General features: G+C 44.9%; 1 protein-coding gene across 2 annotated transcripts in view; it reads right to left on the bottom strand.

Annotated features, from left to right (window-relative positions):
- The window catches only part of FLT3 (fms related receptor tyrosine kinase 3), an 83,404-nt gene extending 68,158 nt beyond the window's left edge, over positions 1–15,246 (bottom strand). Inside the window, exon 1 of one of the 2 annotated variants that reach the window (XM_017337503.4) lies at positions 15,076–15,246. In XM_017337503.4, the coding sequence (XP_017192992.1) occupies positions 15,076–15,118 (43 nt within the window). In that variant the 5' untranslated portion in view covers positions 15,119–15,246. The remainder of the gene's footprint in view (positions 1–15,075) is intronic. The other variant, XM_089303718.1, reaches the window with a different exon arrangement.
- Between the last annotated feature and the right edge of the window lie 3,520 nt (positions 15,247–18,766).

Below are 18,766 nucleotides of genomic sequence, written 5' to 3'. Positions count from 1 at the left end.
CCGGGTCTCCCATGTGGGTGCAGGGGCCCAAGGACTTGGGCCATCCTCTACTGCTTTCCCAGGCCATAGCAGAGAGCCAGATCAGAAGAGGAACAGCTGGGACTAGAACTGGCGCCCATGTGGGATGCCGGCGCTTCAGGCTAGGGTGTTAACCCACTGTGCCACAGCGCCGGCCCCCACAATGTATTTTTTAACATGCACATTTTGACATTTATTTATTTGTTCATCCATCTCTGCAACTAACAAATAATGAGTACTTACAATGGCCTAGAGAGAAAAATATATAAAATACAATAAATTACTGACATTTGTCTTATTTTACACAATGTTATTATCTACAGTGACTATGTACTTTATCAGATATGTAATTGGCAAATACTTTGTGCCAGTCTGTGGTTTGCTTTCTAAGATGTCCAATTTGCTGAGTTTTTTTTTTTTTTTATAAATTACACTTTTGACTTTGTACCTAAAAATATCTTTGTCCAATGTAGCGTCAGTTTTCTCCTAGATGCTATAGTTTATGATGAGTCTTATGTTTTCCACTTAGATCTCTGATCCATTTTGAGTTAACTTTTCATACAGTGTGACTTACGGAGGAAAATTTTGCATATGAGTGTATTTACACATGAATGGTCAACTGTTCTGCCATCAGTTGTTCAAAGACTATGGTTTCTCCACTGAATTACCGTTATTTATTTATTTATGTATTTATTTCACAGGCAGAGTTAGACAAAGAGAGTCTTCCTTTTCCGTTGGTTCACCCCTCAAATGGCCGCTATGGCCGGCGTGCTGCATTGATCCCGAAGCCAGAAGCCAAGTGCTTCCTCCTGGTCTCCCATGCAGGTGCAGGGCCTAAGGACTTGGGCCATCCTCCCCTGCCTTCCCCAGGCCACAGCAGAGAGCTGGACTGGAAGAGGAGCAACCAGGACAGAATCCGGCGCCCTGACCAGAACTAGAACCCGGTGTGCCGGTGCCACAGGCGGAGGATTAGCCTATAAGCCACGGCGCCAGCCGATTTGGGGATTTTTAATGAAAAAAAAATTTTTTTTTTTAATTTGAAAGGCAGAGAGCAAGAGAGAGACAAGTAGAGAGACAGACAGATCTTCCCTCCCCTGATTTATTCCCCAAATGCCCATAGCAGTCAGAGCTGGGTCGGGACAAAGCCAGGAGCCTAGAACTCCATGCGAGTCTCCCACACTAGTGGCAGGGACCCAAGCACTTGAGCCATCACTTACTGCCTCCCAAGGTCACATTAGCAAGAAGTGGGTCAGAAGTGGATCCAGGACTGAAATTCAGGTTCCCCAAAATAAGATGTGGGTGCGGAGCAGCTTCTTAACTGCTGTGCTAAACACATGCCCCAAAATCGGCTTTTGTTTTGTGTCTATCTACTGGTTTTCCTTTTTTAGTCTGTGAATATGGTGAGCCACAATGATTGATTTTCAAGTGTTAATCAACCTGGAATAAACACCAGTTGTGTATGAAGTACTATATATTTTTAAGATACTGTTAAAATCATTTTGTTTAAATTTGATTACAAAATTTTGCATTTACATTCATAGCTGTCTTTGGTCTATACTTTTTTTTAAGATTTTATTTATTTATTTGAGAGAGTTACAGACAGAGAAAGGTCTTCTGTCTGTTGGTTCACTCCCCAAATGGCTGCAATTGCCAGAGCTGCGATGATCCGAAGCCAGGAGCCAGGTGCCTCTTCCCAGTCTCTCACGCGGGTGCAGGGGCCCAAGGACGTGGGCCATCTTCTACTGCTCTCCCAGGCCATAGTAGAGTGCTGGATTGGAAAAGGGGCAGCCGGGACTAGAACTGGCGCCCACATGGGATGTCGGCACCGCAGTTGGAGGATTAACCTACTGCACCACGGCTCCAGCTCCGGCCTATACTTTCTATATCTCTGACTTGGTGAGTGAGTTTGAGAGGTGTTATCTTCTTTTCAATTTTCTGGAAGAGTTTCTGCAGATCAGTTTTATTTTCTCTTTAAATGTTCAACTGATTTCCCGGTGAAGCCACCTGCTCCAATAGTTTTCAATGTGAAAATATTTTTAACCACAGTTCAATATATTTATTATGACATTATTTAGGTTACCAATGTTTCTTAATGAGTTTTGGTAGTGTAGTTTTCAACAAATTTTTCCATTAAATTGAAGTTTGCAAAATATAAGCATAGGGTCATTAATAATATTTCTACTACACATATATACATGTTTTAAAGATTTATTTTATTTGTTTGAAAGGCAGAGTTACAAAGAAAGAGAGGAACAAATAGAGGTCCTCCACCTGCTGGTTCACTCCCCAAATTGCTGCAACAGCTGGGGTTGGGCCAGGTGAAGCCAGGAGCCAGGAGCTTCATCCAGGTCTCCCACATGGGTGCAGGGACCCCATTTTTTAAATTATTTGTGTCCTCATATCCAGGATTGATCTTTTTAGGTAACATTTCAGTCCCTTTTCCAATAGTATAACAAAATACCTGACATGGGCTAACTTTATAAATGAAAGTGGTTTATCTGGTTGGTAGTTCTGGTGGCTCAAGGGCATGGCACACCTATCATCAGTTCAGCTGTGGTGGGGACCCCATGCCATTATGGTAGGAGTGCCTGTCAGGAGGAGGCAATCACATCCTATAACAGGAAGCCCAAGAGCCCCTCAGGGCTCTGCCTCAGGCTTTTATTACACCTTCCCCAGTGGAGAACTCCCTGCAGGAGACCAGCACTCCCTTCCTGGGACAAGCCCCCAGCTGACCGAAAAGGCTCCCACCAGGCCCTCTGAGAGGCCCCACCTCCCAGCACCTTCCCACCGAGGACCAATCTCCCAACACGTGAACCTTTGGGGAGAAAACTCAAACATACCCAATTCAACTTCTACCTTTTCACTGTGATACTTAGATCATTAAATGTATTGGGATGATTGACATGATTCAGTATGGTTGGCTTCTGGTGAGGGCTCTCCTGGCTGACAGATGGCCGCCTGCTCGCTGTGTCCTCACATCACCTTTCCTGGGGTGCCCTCACTTTATAAGGACACCTGTTCTATCGGACTAGGACCCTGCTACCCTAATGAGTTCATCACATCTTACCTAACCTCATTACAGGCTCTATCTCAGAACACGGTCACACTGCGGTTACAGCTTCAATATATGAATTCTTGAGAATAATTCAGTTCCTAGCGTATATTGTAACATGAAAGAATTCACTAGTATTTTAGCTTTGCTGAAATATGGTCTACTATCTACCTTATATTATGTTTTATTTTAACAATTTGAGGAAAAGGCTAATAAAAGAATCAGCCAAAGCAATTTGTTCTGCTTCTTTTCTCTTTTCACTGTAACATGATTAAGTTTAAATATCCTGTTTGTCCTTTATTTTCTATCTGTTCCATCTATTCTTTATCGCCTTTTCCTCTTTTCCTGCCTCTTTTGGAAATACTTGAAGTGTCTTTGTTCAGTTTTTTTTTTTTTTTTTTTACTCCATTTCCTTTCTTGGATTGTTAGCTTTAATGCTTTATTTTGTTATTTTAGTAATTGCCTTCAGGTTTGTAGAACACATCATTACTTTAACACAGTCTACCTTTAAGTGATGTTAAGTGTTTCATGTATAATACAAGAACCTTACAATAGTATATAGTCCATTTCATCTGTTTCAGGCTTTGTGTTACTGCTCTTATACCTGTATTTTTATATAAGCTATCAATCCCAAAAGACACTGTTACAATGTTTGTTTTAAATGACCAATTATCTTTTAAAGGAATTTAAACATTAAGGGAAAGTTTATACTTATTCACATAGCTGTCATTTCTGGTGCTTTTCAATTCTTTGTACATTCAGGTTTTCATCTTGCATTATTTTCTTTCCACCTCATTCTTGAAAGACATTTTTTCCTGGATAAAAAGTTCTATATTCCTAGCATTGTTCTTTCAGTTCTTTAAAAAAAATGCTGCTTCAATCTTTTGGCTTACATTATTTATGAGTAGAAACCTGCTGCATGAATATATCTTTTTCTTTGGATGCTTTTAAGATCTTCTCTTTATCACCGACTTGACCCAATTTGATTATAACAGGTAGTTTTCTTCATGCTTGGGTTTCACTGGGCTTCTTGGATCGGAGGCTTTTCAATTTTATCAGATTTGGAAATTTTCCCATTATTATTTCTTCAAAGATCTCTTTCTTTTCCTCATTCTCTCCTTCAGGGACTCTAATCACACTCACATTTGTCCACCTGGAGTTCTATAGCTCAGAGTCTCTGTTCATTTTATTTTGCCTTTTTTTCTCTATTCATTTTGCAAAGTTTCTCTTGCTAAGCTTTTAAGTTCACTCATCTTTTTGTCAAGGTTTATTTATTTTATTTGAAAGTAAGTTTCAGATAGAGGTAAAGATGAAGAGAGAGAGAGAGAGAGAGAGAGAGAGAGACTCTCTATCCACTGGTTCACCTCTTAAATGCTACAAGGGCCAGGGTTGGGCCAGACTGAAGCTGGGAACCAGGAGGTTCAGGAACCTGCAGGTGGCAGGGGTCCAAGTACTTGGGATATCTTCCACCACTTTCCCAGGAGCATCAGCAGGGAGCTGGGCAGAAGTGGAGCATCCAGGACACAAACCAGCGCCTGTATAGGATGTTGGTATTGCAGGTGGCGGCTTAACCTGCTACGTCACGTTGCCAGCATCCTCATATTTTCTTCTCTAATCTTTAATCTGTCCCCAATCCTATCCAACATCACGATAGTTTCCATCTCTAGATGTTCAATGTGGGTGGTTTTTTATACCTATTATGTCTCTGCTTAATACGTACTATCTTTCCTCAATGTTCAGGAATGTATAGAATAGATATAATCGCTGTTTTAGTATTCTTGCCTACTAACTCCTCATTCTACATCATTTCTGGATCCCACTTAGAACAGATTTTAATCATTTAAAACCTTTTTTTCTTAATTTAAAGGTAAAGAGATAGAGACACAGAATAGACAAAGACTTTTCATTCACTAGTTCACTCCCCAAATGCCTGCCATGGCCAGGACTGCACCAGGTTGAAGCCAAGAGCTGGGAATTCAGCCCAGGTCTCCCATGTGGTTGCCAGGGACCCAGCTACTTGAACTGTCACCTGCTTCCTCGCAGGGTGTACATTAGCAGTAAATCAGAATGGGAAGTGGAGCCACGACCCGAACCCAGGCACTCCAATCTGATGCAGGCATCGCAAGTGGCACATTAATCACTGTGCCTAAGGCTCAACCTGATGTTACTCCTTATGTTGGGCTGAATTATTCTTTTCATTGACTGGTAATTTATAATTGGGTGTCAAAACATTGAGAATTTTACCTAGTAAAATGCATTTTTGTATTTTGTGAATATTCATCCACATTTTTTCACTAAATTCATGTAAACACTTTGTTCCTTTTCAGGTCTTGATTTTAAGCATGGTCAGATATGACCAGAGCAATGTTTAGTCCAGGGCTAATTTTTCTCCATTAGTGGACTTCCTGGAAATTAATTAGCATCATCAAAATCAGTAACTTCTGCTCTTCGAAAGACATTGTTAAGAACTGAAAAGACTAGCCACATATTTTGAAGAAAATATTTTCAAAACACATATCTGATAAATGACTTGTATCCACAATACACAAAGAACTCTTAAAACCAATAACACTACTAAATAATAATAAATGACCCAATAAAAATGGGCAAATGATGTAGGAGATACTGCACCAAATAAAATCTGGATAGCAACTAAGCATGCAAAAATGTTGCTTAAGATCATTAGTCATCAGGGAAATTTAAACTAAATGTTACAATGACATACTGTTAGCCCAAATATTAGAATGAGTAAAAGACAAAAATAAGAAATTGACAATACCACGTGCTACCAATGGAATCAAGCAACTGTAACTCTCATACATTGTTGGGGAGGAAGAACAATGGCGCAGTTCCCTTGGAAAACAGCATGGTAGCTCCTTCTGAAGTTAAATATTATCTTAGCACACAATGCAATGCAATACCATTCCTAGGTATTTGCCTGCAGGAAATTAAAACCTATGCTCATACAAAAACCTGATTAAATATTTAATAAGAGTTCTGTTCACATAATAACTGGAAGCAAACATATGACAGTCAGCTGGTTATGGGATAAACAAACTGTGGCATGTCCATACAATAGACTATGACTTAGGAATGAAAAAAAATTACTGATATATGTAACAAGATGGATAAACCCCAAATAATCTGCTACATGCAAATCAGGCCACATACTGCGGGGCCGCTGTTGTGGCACAGCAGGTTAAGCCGTTGCTGTAACACTAATATCCCATATTGGAATGCCTGTTAGAGTCCTGGCTGTTCCACTTCCAATCCAGTTTCCTGCTAAAACCCCTAGGAAGGCAGTGAAAGATGGACCAAGTGCTGTCCATGTGGGAGACCAGGATGGAGCCCCTGGCTCCTGGCTTCTGCCTGGCCAACCTCTGGCTGTTTAGGGAGTGATCCAGTAGATGGAAGATCCTTAGTGTCACTCCTTCTCTCCCTCTGTTGCTCTGTCTTTCAAATAAATTAACCTTTTTAATAAAAATATTTGCATATTGCAATATTTACATATTATATAGTGTATGATTCAAATAACAGGATGGACATTTTGGAGGAGGTCACTGGGGACTCGGGGTTGGAGCTGACTGTAAAGGGAACTTTCTGAGGGAAAGGGAGTGTTCTATGTCTCATTGGTGTGCCAGTGTCGTGATTGGTGTGCTAAACTCTGAGCAAGATACACCAAAGAGGTGGACTTTACTGTACCATGAACATGAAAGTTCTTTGCAAGAATCCATCTCAAAACCCCTGGTGGAAATTCCCACAGTCCAGCTGCAAACACGGAGCAATGAGGACAACTTTGAAATGCAGGAAAGTGCTCAGTGCGTTAGTTTGAAGGGACAGGACTGGAGCCGGTGGGGGGGGGGGGGGTGTTGGGAGGAAAATCGACATTAACCTAAAATAAAACTTTAGGTTCAATAAGACCTATTCTTTGCTGAAAGAGTTTCAGACTTAAACAAACTAGAAGATGTCAAGACACTAATTTTCAAGTCAGGGGTAAGAGTAGGAGATCCAATTTCCAAGTTCCTCTTCTGATAACGGCCAGCTTTAGTGACTTTGAATTTGAGCATACCATCTGACCATCTCCCTCCCTGTTCTGGTACATGAGGCCAATAGGCTTATTTAGCCTATTGTTTTCTCTGTAAACTACTGTGTATTTGCTTACAGGTTCCAAACTCATAACTGCTGAGTGCATAGCCACAAATGAGGGGGCTGCCCAGGAGCCCAAAACTCAAATTGAACTCACCTTTCCCACTCCCTCCCTTATCTCTCACTCTTCACTCAGTTGCAGTGCATTCCTGGTCACCAGAAACTCAGCAGCCACTTTTGACTCCTCTCTCTCCCTCACTTCCCATCACTAAGGCAATGGCCAAGCCCTCGCAGTTTGACTCCATGATAATTCTCAAATCTACCCTTAGCTCTGCATTACCATTGCCTCAGTTCAAGCCCTCATGGCTAGCCTCTGGCCTGGGCCATCGCTAGCCACTTTGGAGCTGTGTCCCTGATGTAAGTCCTGTTGGCTCTATGTCCATCCTACACACAGACTCCAGAATCACTTCCTAAAGCTGAAATCAGGACACACCACTCCTCTGTTTCAAACTCTGCTCAAATGGCAGTGATGGTTCTTACCTTTGAGGGACAGACCCCTTTAAAATTCTGATGAAAGCAATTAACCCTCTCTCAAAAAAACAAAACAAAATAACGCAAAAAAAAAAAAAAAAAGAAAGAAAGAAAAAAGAGCATGCACACACACACACACACACAATCTTCCTAAAATGCATCCAGATACTTAGGGTCCACAAGACCAAGTCCCTCATCACATCACAAATGCATACCTTACATACGATAATTCATGGTTAGGCAACCCTGACATACATACATACATACATTTATTTATTTGACAGAGAGACAGAGACACAGTCAGAGGAGAGCTTCCACCCACTGATCCATTCCCCCCCAAGACCCCCAATGGCTGAGAGTGGCCTAAGCCAGAGCCACGAGCCAGGAGCTCATTCCAGGTCTCCCATGTGGGAGGCAGGGATACCATCACCTGCTGCCTCCCAGCGTGCACACTAGTAGAAAGTTGCAACCAAGCAGTGGAGCCAACACTCAAACACAGGCACTCTGATATGGGAAATGGGCATCTTAACTGGTGTCTTAGATCTTCATTGAACAGTCTGCAAACAATCGCAACTTCGTAAAAGACAGTTAACTCTAATTCTGGAGGCCACATCCCCGTCTCAGTAAGCTGGAATGGCATGATAGTCTTCCGTCTACTCCATATTTGTACCTTTTCTCTGCTGTCCTATTTTCCTGCAATGTCCTTGCCCCCTTCTTCCCGGTCAACTCCTTATCTTTCCAGTCAAAGCTCTGACATCACCTCCTCTTGGAAGCTTTGCCTTATTTTCTCAGCCTGGGTTAGAGGCTCTGTGCATATTTCTAAAATTGCACCACAATTTTCCTTCTATGTGTCTGACCTTGTCCTGACAGTCCCAACATTAGAATGTGAGCTTTGAAGGGCAGGAGCCAGCTCTATGCAGCACTGAACACAGGTTCTGGACACAGGCAGAGCTCAAAACATCAATGGAAGGAAGGGAGGAGGGAGAGAGAGAAAAGAAGGAAGGAAGGAGGGAAGAAGGGAAAAAAAACCCTGGGACTCTAAATCCTAATTCCTTCTGGCTTTGTATACCTGTTTCTGAAAAACACGTGCCCAACAAGGAAGGCGCCAGTGCTTTACAGAGATTATCTGATGAAGGAGTAAGAAGTACTTATCTCCTTTCTACAAATGAGGAACTGAGCGCAGAGAAATTCTCTGCCACAGTAAGCAACACACGTTTCCTAGCTGTGTGGTTAAAGACATGCATCTGTGCTGAGGCCAAGAACACACTTACCTACTGCTAAGAAAACCATACATCAAATGGCATAGCATTTTGAAGACTGAAATCACTGAACACCTTCTGATCAAAGTCACAGAAATCATAGAAACAGCCTGCTGTAGTGCAGACAACAAATAATTTTGTGGACGATTGTTGGCTACTAAGTGGCCTTATAGTGACAGTAGTAAAAAAAAATTTCTACTGTTAAACCCAAAAAAATACCAATAGTTCCTCTTTTGGGATCTTATGCAATTCCTCTAGCCACAAAAGAACACTGTGTGTACTTTTTATTATTTTTATATTTCCTTCTCATGTGTTGGTACCCATAAAAAAGAAATGCATGAGTCAAATTAACGACTATCAGCGACTTCTTCAAAAGCTTCCATCACATTGGGACCACTCTGACACAGCCAGAGAAAGTGTTGACTAAAAGTAACTCAGGGACAGATGCTTGGCCTAGAAATTAAAGCATGACTTGGGATGTGAGCATCCCATATTGCAATGCCCAGCTCTGCCCCCAGTTCCAGCTTCTTGCTAATGCCGACCCTGGGAGGCAGCAGGTGATAGTCCCTGCCAGTTATGTGGAAGGCTCAGATTAAGTTCGGAGCTCCTGGCTTCCTCCGGCCCAGCCTCGGCTGTTGTGGACACTTGGGGAGTGAACATGGGGATGGGCAACCCTGTCTTTCTTTGCCTTTTCAATAAGATGAATGAATTAAAAGCTGTAAAAATAGAATGTGTCCTTGAACCATATTTTTTAAAGTAATTCAGTTACTTAGGTTCAACGCTCATAGACCTTCAAAAGAAGGAAAATCCTTGACCACAATATAACAATGGCTATCTAAGAAGTGGCTAAAACTTTCTTGGAAGTCATGGAAAGCATCTTCAGATTGCAAAGTCACCTGACGATAAACAAAAATCTCATTCAGACAAAACACCAACTGCAAGATTCATGAGTTTGCCATTTCAGAGGGAATAAAGCTTTTGCCTGGGCAAAGCTATGGACACAAACTACCAGAGAGGCTGAGCCCATTTCCAACCCCTTATTTGTTCCTCTTCAAATTCTTATTCCTGTTATCTGCACGGTCTCGGGGGTTGGTGCTGCGGCATAGTGGGTAAAGCATCCCATATGGGCACTGGTTCAAGTCCCAGTTCCTCCACTTCCAATCCAGCTCTCTGCTATGGTCTGGGAAAACAGTAGAAGATGGCCCAAGTCCTTGGGCCCCTGTGCCTGTGTGGGAGACCCAGAAGAAGCTCCTGGCTCCTGGCTTCAGATTGGCTCAGCTCCAGCCATTGTGGCCATCTGGAGAGTGAACCAGCAGGTGGAAGATCTCTCTATCTCTCTGCCTCTGCCTCTCTGGAATTCTTATAAATCTTTTAAAAAAAAAATAAAAATAAAAAAATCTGCACGGTCTCTTTCAAAATCGAGGAAAGGGATAAAAATAGGATATTTTTGAGGTTATTTGTTTTTGTTGTCCTTCACCCAAAGATTAAGGGAGTGCCTGTTGGGTATCTGGGGAGTGAGCAAGACGAGGTTGAACATGGCCTTCAATGTAGGCGTTCCTGTAGCTCTGCTGTCTGAGATAAGGGGAACACGAAACACTGTGGGGGTGCCACCAAGGCTGAGCCAGTCTGGGGGCTTCTCAAGTGGGCAGGGACCTTCTCCAGGAGTAAAATGTAGTTCAGGGGTGGGCAATGTGGCCCAGGCCATAAACTCCCTGCTGGGAACCCTGCAGCCCACATCAGAGAGCCCATTTGAGTCCCGGCTACTTTGCATTTCTGACCCAGCTTCCCGCTAATGTGCCTGGGAGGCAGCAGGTGATGGCTCAAGTGCTTGGGTTCTTGGCATCTACATGGAAGACCCAGATGGAGTTCCAACTTTCTAGTGTCAGCCTGGCCCAGCTCTGGATATTGTCGGCATTTGAGGAGTGAATCAGCAGATAGAAGATCTTTCTCTCTCCCCCTCTCTCTCTGTCTCTGTCATTCTATCTTTAAGTAAATGAAAATAAGTAAATTTCTAAAAAGAAAATAATAAGAAACCAAATATGTTCAAAGAATCATTTAGAAAACTGCTTCTTCCCAAGACCGAAAGACAGCCATATTCAATTTTAGAACAGTTCCAAATTCATGTTTCTTTAAATGGAAGAGCATTTCCTTTCCCATGGAAATTACAGTAATGTATTCATTTTTAATAGTTTTACGGGGCAGAAACCCTGAGATCTTATCTGAGATGGTAGAAGCTTCCTTCATTGAGGCACACTAGATTCCATGTATTTAATGACCATAATAACCACACTGGAAGGTTTAACTAACTGAAAAAGAAAGCTTCATGTTGAAATGACTTTCCTGGGGAAAGGCAAAAACCATGCATTTCTAAAATAGGATGAAATTGGCAACTTATACGTAAGTTCCCCCATCCCATCTTTTTCATCTTTCTATCCCTTGTACCAAAAGCACAGAAATACATGTTCAATAAAAGCCTGTTAAGTTTTTAAAAATGTTTTATTCCTCATTGTGCTTTCTCTTCATTTTTATTATCTGAAGTTTTCCTTGGAATATGTCTTTTTCCTCCATGTTTAATATCTCATTATCTGGCATTATCTGGCTTATGGAAAGGCAGTGTTATGGAGAGAGGAGGAGAGGGAGAGAAAGAGAGAGAGAGGTTTTTTTGTTGTTGTTGGTTTTTTTTGTTTGTTTGTTTTGTTTTTTGACAGACGGAGTGGATAGTGAAAGAGAGAGACAGAGAGAAAGGTCTTCCTTTTGCCGTTGGCTCATCCTCCAATGGCCGCCACGACTGGCACACCCCACTGATCCAAAGGCAGGAGCCAGGTGCTTCTAGTCTCCCATGGGGTGCAGGGCCCAAGCACTTGGGCCATCCTCCACTGCACTCCCTGGCCACAGCAGAGAGCTGGCCTGGAAGAGGGGCAACCGGGACAGAATCCGGTGCCCCGACCGGGACTAGAACCCAGTGTGCCGGCGCCACTAGGTGGAGGATTAGCCTATTGAGCTGTGGCAGCAGCCAAGAGAGGTATTTTATCTGCTGGTTCATTCCCAAAATGGCCACAATGGCCGGGGCTGGGCCAGACTGAAGCCAGGAGCCTGGAGCTTCTTCTGGGTCTCCCACATGGGTGCAGGAGTCCAAGTCTTGGACCATCTCCCGCTGTCTTCCCAGGCACATTAGCAAGGAGCAGGATCGAAGTGGAGCAGCTGGGTCTTGAACCAGCGCCCATAAGGCATGCCAGCATCAACCTGATATGCAACAATGCCAGCCCCTGATTTCTTCTTTTTTGATTAAAGAACAGTAGACATCAACAAGAAAAAAGAAAAAGAAAGAAAGAAAGATCTTTACTGATAACTAAGAGTTCCTGAAAGAACCTTCTTAGTTAGAAAGAGTGGATCCCTTCTTTACTGGAAGACAAGGCAAGTAGTCCACATAAGAAGCCAATTTTCCTATATGGAGATGCAAAGTACATTAAGAAGCCACACAAGGATACTTTAAAAAGTTGCAGGAAAAAAATAGAATTAAAATATGCTTGTTTTGCTGCAAATTTTTTTTCATAATATGCACTTTCCATGAATATTCTGAAGACTTCTTTTAATAGAAGGAAATGGATAGAATCAGACTTTTTGAGTCAGAGAGGATTTTAACATCAGGTCACAGGATCTGGCCTCCCATCCAATCCAATCCAAACCAGTTCCTCCCGGTTCCCTTCCCTCCACCTCCCTCTGAGTCATCCCTCCACTTTGGGCTAGAAGTTTACAAGAAGGCAAACAAAGTGAGATAAGCTGGAAGGGGCAAAGCTTGACTGTTAAAATGTATTCAGAATTTCCTGACACTATTGACAGGTAGCATCACAGTTCTAGAAACACTCCCCTTGTCCAGTGTCAGCACTAAATGCAGATAAAGCCAGGGAGAGTGGTTCCCATTTTGTAAATGGCACTTCAAAAGCTTCATCTTTCATCCTGAGACAAAGGGCTTACACCTAGAAGGGAAACTGGGGCTCTCCCAGTTCTAAGGAATGCAGAGAACCTGAGCTCTTCAATATTTTAAAGGTCTCACTGTTAGGCTGCTCATTTTATCCTACTTTATTGAAGGAACTTTGTATTACTAAGCATGAGCAAAGATGTAAGGAAGTGGAACACCCCCCTACACACACACACAATGCTAGTGGGAATGTACAACCACTTTGGAAAACTGTTGGGCAGTACCTACCAAAAACTGAACACAAGCCTTCATTTCCTGTGATCCAGGAATGCTACACATGGGTATAATCCCAAGAGAGATGGCTGTTTATGTCCCCTCCAGAAATGCTCATAACACTGTTCCATCACAATACACAAAACCGGAAATCACTTCTTTGTTCTTCAACAATAGGATGGACAAATACACTGTAAAGTATATGCATACCAAAGAAGGAAAGCAGCAATTAAACAACAAACACTGCTACAGACAAAAGGTCGAATCTCATAATGACCAGTTGAGTACAAGAAGCTGGACACGAAAGAGTACATAATGATGGTTTTGGTTTGCATGAAAAGCAAACACAGCCAAAAGTCGCTGATGGAATTTGAAGTCAGAATAGTGGCTACCTTGCCTCCAGAACTGGTCAAGAGAGGGCGGAGCTAGACTTGCTTGTCTATCCTGACCCTTGATTCCCCAGTGGTTATGTCAGATATGAATACATGAAAATAAATGCAGTTTTATACTTAAGATTTGTGCATATTTCTGGAATGCCACTTATCCTTTACTGCGGAAGATCTGGAGAGAGACAGAAATTGTTGAGCTCTTTCCTAAATGCAATGCAGCTTAAATGTACTTTCGAGTCCTGATCTGTATACTTTCAGAAAGCCTTTCTCGTGTCCCCAAAATGCCCTGACTACTTCACAGCCTAAATACGAGCCAGGTTCCTGTAGTAATACAGTACGAGACAGATATTGCACAATACATTCGACAGTCACTAGTGAGTTCAGATACATGTGTAAAAAATACACAATGTCTATGTTGCTCCATTCTCTTCCCCTTCTTTTCCATTTCTTATTCTAATTCGGAATTGTTTGTAACAAAAGCAATGGGCAATCATTTCTGCACATTTGTATCACAATGACCACAGAGTCGCCAAGGTAGAATCCTAGAATTCTGAAGGTGGAAGGGACACAGCCAGAAGCCCTCCCAGGACAGAGGAGGTGGCCCGAAGGGCCAGGGGGGGGGGCGGCGGGGGGGTGGTGCCAGCCTCAAGGTTGCAGGGACTCCCGGGCTCCCAGGAGTCTGGCTCCATACATGCAGATCTGATTCAACCTTCTCATCTTTCCCTATAGGAAACTTACAAGAACAGCGAGGCAAGGAGATTTTTATCTCCCTTGCAATCACAACCAAGATACCGGGCAGATTATCTGGGGACAGTCCTTGGAGTCCTTGAAAACCCACTGGGGCTTCGAGCTAGAATCAAGCGTGTACAAGGATGGGCAGCTTACAGTTCCGACTACATTCTCATATGTAAATCCTGCTTGCATAATTTTTCCAAAGTAACTACTCGTTGAGCCCACCGAAATTCGGCGCGGGTGCGGGTTCGTGATTGAGAATGACTTCGCTTTAGGGGAGAATGCGGCGTATTTTCCCACCAGAGTTCACTCCATAAACGCAAACCTCAGACTGAATTAAAGACGCGCCCCCACCCCCGCCCCCACCGGAGTCTACAGCATCCCGGGGTCGGGTCAGGCGAGGTCCCCGGCACCTGGCTCCGAGCTCGCGGCCGCAGACGCGCGGTGGCCGCCCCCTGTCCGAGCGCGCTGGCCGAGCCGGCTGGCGGCGCGGCCCCCGGCCCGACGCGGCGCTGCGCCTTGGCGAGGCCGCCCGCCGACTCCCGGCGGCGGCCGCTGGGGACCGCGGCCCGGGCCCGAGGAGCCACGTTCGAGAAGAGGGAGGCGGACGTGGGGTGGGAAAAGCCGGGGCTCGGGCAAGTTCTGGGCGAGTCGGGAGGGCGCGAGAAGGGGAGGGGCGCGGGCGGCGATGGAGGAGCGGGCTCTCGGGGAGGAGCGAGGCGGCGGGGCCGGAGGAGGCGCGCGCCCGGGGCCCCAGTGCGGGCTGGGGGCCGAAGGGCCGCGCGGGGGGCTGCGAGCAGGCGAGCGGGGCCTTACCGAGCAGCGGGAGCCGGCCGCCGCGGCGCGCCCACGCCGGCATGGCCTCCGGAGCCCGGGGTGCCCAGGCCCTGCCGGCCCAGCCCTGCGATGCCGCCCGGAGCAGCGCGCCCTGCGCTGCAGGTGGCTCGCTTAAGGATGCGCGTCACCGACCGCAAATTCCCTCGGACTGGTGCAAAGTGGAAGGGGGGAGGAACCCTCTCCCCAGAGGCAGGGGCCGAGGCGGGAGCCGAGAGCTCGGGCAGAACCGAGGAACCGGTGCCTGGCGCAGCGCTGCGGCCGAGCCCACGTGCTCGCCGCGGTCCGCAGCCGGCGCTCGGCAGCGCCCGGGGCTCCCTGACTGCGGCGGGGACGACTGGGCGCGGTCCCGCTGGGGAAGTTGCACGGGCTCTGGGCTTCTGGCTGCTTTGGGCCCCCGGGAGTGCCCGAACCCTCTCGTTCGGATTACGGAGCGGGAGGACCGTAAGAAAGCCACCACCGGCCCTGCCCTGCGTGCGGGCATCTTGGAGGCCCCACGAAGGGCGCTGAACCCGCGCGCAGGCGGGCAGGGGGTCTCGCGCGCGCGCGGCGCATCCTGACTGTGGACTGCTGCTCTTTGTTCCCCGCTCCTTCTCCCGGGCTCCCCAGGATCGGGGCAGCGACACATCAAGAGAAACAGTGCCAACTCAGGCAGTGAAGCCGCGGCCAAAACAAAAACCCGCGGACAACACATCTCAGAGGGTGTTTAGCATGATCTGCCTCGTGGTTTTCCTTCTTGGTCGCATAATATTTCGAGTTGGTAATTATTTGCTTTGCAGGGCGTTGAGGATTCCTCTCCGTCTTTCCTTAACTTGCTCTTTGACCTCCAGAAGCCCCTCTTGCCCCTCCCGGTCCACTCACCCCAAAGGAAGGGGGTGGACCAAATGGTCCTAATACTAGGAATTCTCTGCTCTTCATTATTTTAGTAATTTCTGACGAAAGAAAGGTGACCATATTTACTCTCCTTTGCTTCAGATGTATTCTGGGGCGGGGTAGTTATTTCTTTGGCATCACAAAATCTTTAAAAAAAAAAAAAGTGCCTACCACTATGGAAAACTCTCTGGTTTTTTTTCTCCAAACAGTGACAAATTCTATGATTCAGCAGTTCAACATCTGGGTACATGTCCAGAAGAATTAAAAAGAGGGTTATGTTTGTAGCAGCATCGTTCCCAAACCTGGAAGCAACCAAGTGTCCCCTGGTAGATGGATGGATCCACCAAAAGTGGGATACCCATACGGTGGAATATTTTTCAGCTTGAAAAAGGAGGAAGGTTTGAGTCTCTGCTACCAATATGGATGAACCTTGAGATATAATGCTAAGTGCTATGTTTGGTCACAGAGGACAAACACTGTCTTATAATTCCATTCTGTGCGATACCTAAAGTAGACAAATAGCTAGAGAAAGTAGCATGGGGGTCATGGATTGGGGGGCACCAGGAGCTGGGGGAGAGGGCAATGAAGATTTTCTCAAAGGGGACTGTGATTCACTTTGGCAAGCAGAAGGGAGGTGTGGAGATGGGTTGCACAGACCATGTGAACGGACTTAAGACTACTGAGCACTTAAAATGGAAAGAGTGGGTGTTTGGCCCAGGAGTTAAGATGCCGCTTAGCACTCTGGCCTCAGAATCAGCCTTAAGGCATTTGGATCTGGCTAAAAAGCCCATGAGAGTATCTCAGGCATGGAAAGCCAAGACACTGTGGCAAAAAAATTACCTAAATGAAAGATCTCTGTGAGTGAGATCCCAGTGGAAAGAATGGGCCATCAAAGAAGGATCTACCTTTCTCTGAAGGGAGGAGAGGACTTCCACTTTGATTATGGCCTTGTCTAAAAAATGTTGGAGTTTGTGGACTCATGAGGCTTCCATAGCCTTGGCGGTTCACAACAAGAGCCTCCGGGGGTTACTGACATCATAAATAAGAGTGTCCATTGTTAAATCAACAACAGGAGTCACTGTGCACTTGCTCCCCATGTAGGACCTCTGTCCTTAATGTGTTGTACTATGAGAATTAACAGTAAAACTAGTCTTCAAACAGTACTTTATACTTTGTGTGTCTGTGTGGGTGCAAACTGTTGAAATCTTACTCAGTATAGAGTTGATCTTCTATATATAAAGATAATTAAAAATGAATCTTAATGAAGAATGGAATGGGAGAGGGAGTAGGAGAGGGCATGGTTTGTGGGTGAGAGTCACTATAATCCAAAAGTTGTATTTTGAAATTTATATTTATTAAATAAACATTTTCTATTAAAAAAAAAAAAGATGCTGCTTAGGATGGGCACATCCCCTATCAGAGTGCCTGGTTCTAATCTCCATTCCAGCTTCCTGCAAATACGCACCCTGGGAGGCAGCATGAGGTGGCGTCTTATGTGGATGGGTCCCTGCCACCCACATAGGGGATCCAGGCTCTGCCTCCTAGCAGGCATCTGGGGAGTGATGCAGTGGATGGGAGATTTCTGTTAGTTTCTCTGCCTTTCACATAAATGATTTTTAAGCCAGTGGTTAAGATGGTAAATTTTATATATGTGAAAGGTATCACAATTTTTTTTTTAATTTCTTGTCTGTCTTAGGTCAGAAACTGAATTGAAAAAAGGAGGCATAAGACAAGTAGGAAATGAGATGAAGCTACAAAGCAGGCTGATAATGGGAGAAAAGTGGGCTTGGGACCCTTGGAGTGAGTTGCTGAGATTTCAGGCATTGCCCTCCATTTAAGGCTCAATTACTGCAAGTTTGAAAGGAAACTAATGATTACAAGTTTGCAAAACATCAGCTTGGGTGGAACACTGTTTAGGACACAAAATTGTAAAGATACTGCTGCCTTTTCAAAGAAGGTGTGGTAAGAGAGTAGACATTAGGAATGGTTTCTAGGCTCACTTCATTTTCCCTGGAAATCACATGAGAAAAATAATTTCAACATGACCATGTTTTGTCAAAAAAAACTTTTTACGATTTTTGTTTGTTTGTTTAAAAGGCACAACAGGGGCCAGCGCTGTGGTGTAGCTGGTAAAGCCACCACCTGCAATGTTGGCATCCCATTTGGGTGCTGGTTTGAGTCCTGGCTGCTCCACTTCCAATCCAGCTCTCTGCTACGGCCTGGGAAAGTAGTAGAAGATGGCCCAAGTCCTTGGGCCCCTGCACCCATATAGGAGACCCAAAAGAAGCTCCTGGCTCCTGGCTTCAGTCTGGCCTAGCCCCAGCCATTGTGGCCATTTTGGGAATGAACCAGCAGATAAAAGACCTCTCTCTCTCTCTCTCTCTCTCTTTCTCTCTCTTTCTCCCTCTCCTCCTCTCTCTCTTACCCTCTGCCTCTCTGTAACTCTGCCTTTCAAATAAATAAATCTTTAAAACAAACAAAAATGGGCACAGTTACAGAGAGAGAGAGAGAGAGAGCTCTTCCATCTGCTGATTTGCTCCCCAGAGGGCCACACTGGCCAGCACTGGGCCAAGCCTAAACCAGCAACCAGGAGCTTCATCTGCATTTCCCACAATGATCCAGGGGTTCAAACACTTGGGCCATCTGCTGCTGCTTTCCCTTAGCCATTGGCAGGGAGCTGGATCAGAAGTGGAGCAGCTGGTACTCCACCCAGCACCCATATGCGATACTGGTTTCAAAGGCAGCAGCTTAACCTGCTATGCCACAGTGCTAACCCTCTTAATTTTTATTAACTTTATTT

The sequence above is a fragment of the Oryctolagus cuniculus genome, chromosome 9 (assembly GCF_051225735.1).
Source record: "Oryctolagus cuniculus isolate XC-2025 breed Fujian yellow rabbit chromosome 9, ASM5122573v1, whole genome shotgun sequence".
In the NCBI taxonomy this organism is placed as follows: Eukaryota; Metazoa; Chordata; class Mammalia; order Lagomorpha; family Leporidae; genus Oryctolagus; species Oryctolagus cuniculus.
Note: the sequence above shows the minus strand (reverse complement) of the source record. Positions and strands in the feature narration are given on the sequence as shown.